The sequence below is a fragment of the Lepidochelys kempii genome, chromosome 13 (assembly GCF_965140265.1).
Source record: "Lepidochelys kempii isolate rLepKem1 chromosome 13, rLepKem1.hap2, whole genome shotgun sequence".
Lineage (NCBI taxonomy): Eukaryota > Metazoa > Chordata > Testudines > Cheloniidae > Lepidochelys > Lepidochelys kempii.
Genome location: NC_133268.1, coordinates 35,161,540 through 35,169,139, shown reverse-complemented (window position 1 = coordinate 35,169,139; position 7,600 = coordinate 35,161,540). Strand labels below are relative to the sequence as shown.

At 42.6% G+C, this 7,600-nt stretch overlaps 1 protein-coding gene across 1 annotated transcript in view; it reads right to left on the bottom strand.

Moving 5' to 3' along the window:
- Positions 1-711: 711 nt before the first annotated feature.
- The window catches only part of LOC140897050 (cytosolic phospholipase A2 gamma-like), a 44,681-nt gene continuing 37,792 nt past the window's right edge, over positions 712-7,600 (bottom strand). Inside the window, exons 15-17 of the mRNA XM_073309320.1 lie at positions 4,279-4,433; positions 2,915-3,083; positions 712-1,227 (exon numbers count right to left, since the gene is read on the bottom strand). Coding sequence (XP_073165421.1) covers positions 1,055-1,227; positions 2,915-3,083; positions 4,279-4,433 — 497 coding nt within the window. The 3' untranslated portion in view covers positions 712-1,054. The remainder of the gene's footprint in view (positions 1,228-2,914; positions 3,084-4,278; positions 4,434-7,600) is intronic.

Genomic DNA, 7,600 nt, shown 5'->3' with positions numbered 1-7,600 from the left:
GTATAGTCACTAGAGGGAGACAAACAGCCAGGCGGGGCTACCATGGGTTGTACAGTGCCCCTGGCTGAGGAAGCTTGTCCAAACAGCACAGATCAATATCAATTTAAATCCCTCTAGGGGCCAGCACTTTGCCACTCCGTTTGCTCCTTCTCAACCAGATGGACTACGAGGATTGGACTTAAGATTCTGCAATATGTGGCTTTTCACACCATGAATATTAGAGTCTTCCTGTTCATATTAATACCCAGCTCCCATAAGAAGTTGAAAATACTGGACAGGATTCTACTCCCCATTATACCTTTGGACCGACTCCAAAGACTCCAGTGGAGCCTTGCTGGATTGGAAGAGGAAACTCACCATTACTCATTCTTCTTGTTTTCATTTTTATCTATGCTTTCAAAATCAGAATTTACCAGCAAAAAACTTTATCAAAATATTCTGTTGATCCAAAATATTGTTTTCTGTTAAAAATATTGATAACAATTTCAACATTTTCAATAATGTTTTCACGAAAAAACCCACACACACACCTTTGGAATAAAAATGACCCCCCCCCAAAACTAGTTTATTATTTTTCTAACCTGTCTATGTATAAAGTGTGATAAGAGCTAGGGGAGATGGCTTTTACCATAGGTGTCAGGTGCTTGTGCTTTTGCAGGCCATTTCTAGGATGGAGGCACTGTGTGCAAATGGTTTGATTCTATAGGCTTTATTGATTGAATGTGAATTGTGCATCAGGAGACAAGGGCATCTGTCATCACACAGAGCAGAGACTGACTGAGCAATAATTCACAACAGCAAGCAAAAAATGATTTATACCAAGAGAGAATTTTTCTTTGACTAATGCGCAGAATCAGAATTGCTGAACTAAAGTGCAATCAACTTAAGGGGTTAACTCACGAGCTAGGTACTAGTGCTTTCATAGCAGAAGCTGAGAGTCCTCTCCCCACTGTAATCCCAAATAATGACATTTTCCAGCCACGTGACAATTCTGTAGTTCTCAAAATCTACTGGGTGGCTTTAATGTATGTGGGGCATAGATGAGAAACTCTTCTTAAGAGCTTCTCTTCTTGCTGGAGTGAGCCACAATGTATTTGATCTCTTGAAGGATCTTGTCTTTGTTGTTCGACACATTCAGTCTTGCCGACTGGAGGAGTTTGGTGATGTCTCCCACATGGTAGAGACAGCGAACTGGGGTGAATCTAATTCTCCATTCTGTCACATAGGCTAAAAGCAAGAGAGAAAAGATGTGATTACATTTTTAGGATGATAATACTACTGTAGTGTCAATAACAACTAATACTATTATTTTGGTTGTGTTCTAGGGTTCCCAGGCCATCGTGAGAGGAATATCTTGCTTCCGAGACTTAAGGAGAAGAATCAAGTGAGGCTCATGTATGGGGAAAAGGGTTTCACAAATGCTCTACTCCTAATCCAAAAGCATCTGGATGTTTTGTCTACAGCGATCAGCAGTGACATAGTTAATATAGTTGAACTGTCATCTTTAGGGTTCAGAGTCAACAACCTCCTGAACTGAAATGGATACTTTTGCACTTTTCAGAGCTATTGAATCAGGTTTTCTACAGACTTGGAGACTTCCTTTAATTCTATCAAATTGATTCTCCTATTTTCCCTGCTTTCTACCCGTCCCTCAGCTATTCTTTTGTCTCTTTGCTTTTCTCAGTAGTGTCCTATATTCAGCATGTTTGTGAAAAAAACAAGGAGCAGATTCTGCTCTCATTTGCACTAAGGTAAATTAATCTAGAGTACAACCTATGCATCTACCTATCTAGGGATTTCAATGGAAAAAATGGAATTTCGGTGCCTAATTCCATTAGGCTCCCTTAAAAATATTGCCCCTGAGTTCTTATAAGACTCCCATCATTATAGGAACAGAGTAGCTAATGGCATGACACTCTGCATTCACAGTGGATCAAAAATAAAGAGAAATAGAACTTGTACAGAACATATGGGTGTCTGAGCTGGTGTAACTCACATGCCCAGACAGCTGAGAGAAGGTTAAAAGTTTTCCCACTTTTAGACTCCTTTGCATTCCTTTCTGAATTTCTCTTTATATGCCAGACTCATCTCTTCATTGCACTAGTGTAAATCTACATTTATTCCTTCAACTTCATTTGTGTAACAGAGAGAAGATGTGGTCCCTGTGTCTAGACGGGAGCTAAAGAAAGAAGGTGCCTGATTCTGAGCTCAAGGAGTCATTTGATGAAACTGAAAATCTGTAAATGTAAAAATCATAAAAGCAAAGAGTTTTATTTATACACAACAAAAAATAACCTATGGGACTCACTGCACATAACATTAAAGCCAAGAGTACAGTAGGATTCAAAACACAGGTAGACAACTTCATGAATATTTTCAAGATTCACATTTAAATTAGTTAATATTTTTTAAAAAATGGAAGCGATATAGGCCAGATTTTGAAATGTATTGAGTTGTGGAAAGATAAAGATAGGCAACTGGTGAGATTTTCAAAAGCAGCTGAGTAGGTTAGGTGCCTAATTCACCTAGGCACTTTATAAATCCCACTAGGTGGCTACCTTCATCTGTAGACACCTACATACATTTAAAAATTTGGCTTAAAATGTTTAGAAATCAGAGCCAACCCCACCCCACCCCCCACAGAGTCTAGTGACAAACATCCCCTATGGCAGATAATTCTATAACTACATAATCTGTGATTTCTCACAACTTCCTCTTAAGCTTCTATTACTGGATACCCTCTTTAACATAGGATAATGGACTAGATAAATCTGACATTTTATCCCATTCCCTATGTCCCTTTGCTACCTTACCCAAGAGCAAACCAGACGCAGCAGTATTTAACTCATCCATGTAAGTGAAAGGACAGTGAGGTCAGTAGCCTTTAAGAAAATGGGTGTGACATGAAAGTTACCTGGACAATTCACTTTGTTGAAAAGTGGGAAGTGCATGACGGTAGGTGCACCCTCTCCTCTGAAGATGTAGCAGTCGGAGGGGTTATCTGGCTCTTGGAGCAATTTCTCGTCTATCTCAGGAAATGGGATGCAGTTTTCTTTACAGTATTTGGCAGTTTGCTTGAGGGCCTGTAAGTGAAGGTATCGTGATTATTTTATTGAAGAGAACTGCTGTCCACAAGACCAGATAGCTCAAAACAGATAGCTCAAAATCAAACTTTCTCTCTGAGTCCTCTACTAATTGACTACGCAGAAAACCTCCAGTGGAAACCATACCCTCTGCTCTTGGGATAGGAAGAATGTTTGTGTAGCAATGCATGACTGTCTACAAGGAAACCCCATAGCTGGGATTTCCAAAGAAGCTTAAAGGAGCATGAATTTATCTCCCAGGAAAAGTCAATATGGGTTGGACACTGAACTCACTTAAGAGCCTTTAAAAATCTCAGCCCACAGCCGTAAGCATAGATCAAACATGGCACACTGAGTTCAGTACCCAAGAACAGAGCTAGAAGGTTCACAGCAGCCCATAACTGTTCAACTGGGATAGATCTCAGTGGTTCAGTAGGACCTGAAGGAGCGCTCCATGTAAGCTTGAAAGCTTGTCTCTTGCACAATGCTAGAAGGTCCAGTAAAAGAAATTACCTCACCCACCTTGGTACAGTAGGAGACATGGGTCAATATTCATCTCCAGTACTCGACACATGAATGCTCAAGGCTACCAAAGGTTCATCTTTCACTTAAGGTGAAAAACAGATTTCCTTCTTTAAGGTCACTATGAGGTATATTTTCTAAGGCACACATGGGAATGTGTTGTCCTGCTTCCATTGATTAAGTCACAAAACTGTCCTGATGAAGTGAGCTGTAGCTCACGAAAGCTTATGCTCAAATAAATTGGTTAGTCTCTAAGGTGCCACAAGTACTCCTTTTCTTTTTGAAAACTGTCCATTGTGCATTTGAAAATCTCCTCCTGTAGAGAGCCATTGGGTCCTGGGACACCTCGCAAAAGTATTAGTGTTGACTCAAGTCGGCTGACCAACTTGCTACTTGGAATGTAGGATTCTTTCCACTAAACATTTCCCCAGCAGGTTAGAAGGGGATGGGATTCTTTGCTCCCTTCTTGTCCTGAACTGTTTTCCAGAAATAAAGTAAAGAAAATACTGTTAGATTTTTTTTTTTTAGATTGGAAATTTCTTTGTTTCTTTCTTTGGATTCTTATCTCTTGGGGTCAGGGACAATGTATTTTTCTGTGTTCAAATATCACCTGGCAATGGCCCCTCATTCCTAATTTGAATGACTGTAGAAATGTAATAATGATAGGAGTTACCTTAAATGGTTCAAAAGGGCCATAGTCGAAGGAGAGGATCAGTTTCACTTTCCTTTCCGGGCGGAGAACCAGAGGGAAAGCACAGTTTATGGCTATTCCAGCATCTACCAAGGAGATGACTTTATCCTTCACCAGCTCAGCAGAGTCAAGAGCAGCTAAAGGAATGTATCCAAAAATAAAGTTTTCATACTAAGAAATTAGAATCTGCACCTTGCCAGTGGCAGGATTAATAAATAATATTCACTGCAGCGGTGCTTTGGTAAAGTGTGTGTATCTTCTGCCCTTAAAGTAGAGCCACCTCTTCCCCACCCTCACCCTCTGCTTCCCTTAGTGCCCATTGTACAGTATGGTTGCCCTTTCCTCACCCCTCGCCCTCTGCTGTCCCTAGTGCCTATTATACAGTATAGTTCTCTTATACTTGATCCTTCCATCCACTGGCCATTATACAGCACAACCACCACTTTCTCCTTCCTGCTATTTACAGGGCATCATTATAGGCACATCTGGAAGCAACACCTATCATTTAGGTTGCCTAACACTTCCCGTTCCATGTTTTCAATTTTCTTATGAGTTCAGGGAATGGGGGGAATAGTATATAGCCCTGGAATTAAAGCTCTATTATAATGCCGATGCAGAAGGCAGCTTTACTGGAATTTCATGGGGAAGCTTAATTCATAGAACCATAGTATCATAGAATATAAGGGTTGGAAGGGACCTCAGGAGGTCATCTAGTCCAACCCCCTGCTCAAAGCAGGACCAATCCCCAACTAAATCATCCCAGCCAGGGCTTTGTCAAGCCTGACCTTAAAAATATCTAAGGAAGGAGATTCCACCACCTCCCTCAGTAACCCATTCCAGTGTTTCACTACCCTCCTAGTGAAAAAGTTCTTCCTAATATCCAACCTAAATCTCCGCCACTGCAACTTGAGACCATTACTCCTTGTTCTGTCATCTGCTACCACTGAGAACAGTCTAGAGCCATCTTCTTTGGAACCCCCTTTCAGGCAGCTGAAAGCAGCTATCAAATCCCCCCTCATTCTTTTCTTCCGCAGACTAAACAATCCCAGTTCCCTCAGCCTCTCCTCAAAAGTCATGTGTTCTAGTCCCCTCATCATTTTTGTTGCCCTCCGCTGGACTCTTTCCAATTTTACCACATCCTTCTTGTAGTGTGGGGCCCAAAACTGGACACAGTACTCCAGATGAGGCCTCACCAATGTCGAATAGAGGGGAATGATCACGTCCCTCGATCTGCCGGCAATGCCCCTACGTATACAGCCCCAAATGCCATTGGCCTTCTTGGCAACAAGGGCACACTGTTGACTCATATCCAGCTGCTCGTCCACTGTCACCCCTAGGTCCTTCTCTGCAGAACTGCTGCCGAGCCATTCGGTCCCTAGTCTGTAGCGGTGCATGGGGTTCTTCCGTCCGAAGTGCAGGACTCCACACTTGTCCTTGTTGAACCTCATCAGACTTCTTTTGGCCCAATCCTCTCATTAGTCTAGGTCCCTCTGTATCCTATCCCTACTCTCCAGCATATCTACCTCTCCTCCCAGTTTAGTGTCATCTGCAAACTTGCTGAGGGTGCAATCCACACCATCCTCCAGATCATTTATGAAGATATTGAACAAAACCAGCCCCGGGACCGACCCTTGGGGCACTCCACTTGATAGCGGCTGCCAGCTAGACATGGAGCCATTGATCACTGCCCATTGAGCCCGACAATCTAGCCAACTTTCTATCCACCTTATAGTCCATTCATCCAGCCCATACTTTTTTAACTTGCTGGCAAGAATACTGTGGGAGACCGTGACAAAAGCTTTGCTAAAGTCAAGGAACAACACATCCACTGCTTTCCCCTCATCCACAGAGCCAGTTATCTCGTCATAGAAGGCAATTAGAATAGTCAGGCATGCCTTGCCCTTGGTGAATCCATGCTGACTGTTCCTGATCACTTTCCTCTCCTCTAAGTGCTTCAGAATTGATTCTTTGAGGACCTGCTCCATGATTTTTCCAGGGACTGAGGTGAGGCTGACTGGCCTGTAGTTCCCTGGATCCTCCTTCTTCCCTTTTTTAAAGATGGGCACTACATTAGCCTTTTTCCAGTCATCTGGGACTTCCCCCGATCGCCATGAGTTTTCAAAGATAATGGCCAATGGCTCTGCAATCACATCCGCCAACTCCTTTAGCACTCTCGGATGCAGCGCATCCGGCCCCATGGACTTGTGCACGTCCAGCTTTTCTAAATAGTCCCGAACCACTTCTTTCTCCACAGAGGGCTGGTCACCTCCTCCCCATGCTGTGCTGCCCAGTGCAGTAGTCTGGGAGCTGACCTTGTTCGTGAAGACAGAGGCAAAAAAAACATTGGGTACGTTAGCTTTTTCCACATCCTCTGTCACTAGGTTGCCTCTACCATTCAGTAAGGGGCCCACACTTTCCTTGACTTTCTTCTTGTTCCTAACATACCTGAAGAAACCCTTCTTGTTACTCTTGACATCTTTTGCCAGCTGCAACTCCAGGTGTGATTTGGCCTTTGTGATTTCACTCCTGCATCCCCGAGCAATATTTTTATACTCTTCCCTGGTCATTTGTCCAATCTTCTACTTCTTGTAAGCTTTTTTTGTGTGTTCAAGATCAGCAAGGATTTCCCTGTTAAGCCAAGCTGGTCACCTGCCATATTTACTATTCTTTCTAGACATCAGGATGGTTTGTCCCTGTAACCTCAATAAAGATTCTTTAAAATACAGCCAGCTCTCCTGGACTCCTTTCCCCCTCATGTTATTCTCCCAGGGGATCCTGCCCATCAGTTCCCGGAGGGAGTCAAAGTCTGCTTTTCTGAAGTCCAGGGTCCGTATTCTGCTGCTTTCCTTTCTTCCCTGTGTCAGGATCCTGAACTCAACCATCTCATGGTCACTGCCTCCCAGGTTCCCATCCACTTTAGCTTCCCCTACTAATTCTTCCCGGTTTGTGAGCAGCAGGTCAAGAAGAGCTCTGCCCCTAGTTGGTTCCTCCAGCACTTGCACCAGGAAATTGTCCCCTACCCTTTCCAAAAACTTCTTGGATTGTCTGTGCACCGCTGTATTGCTCTCCCAGCAGATATCAAGGAATTCAGCAGAATTCTGAATTGTCCTAACATTTGAGTGCTTGACTTTACAATTTTAACATAATATTTAGAATATAATACTTTGGCTTGAAAGTATTAGATTTTATTGGTCAGTTACCATGGATTTCACTCTTTCTATATAAACCAATGAAAACCTGTTTCCACTGATAATCAAAATTTACTGATAAACAAAATATGAAAAATGCTTCTTGAGAATTTAAA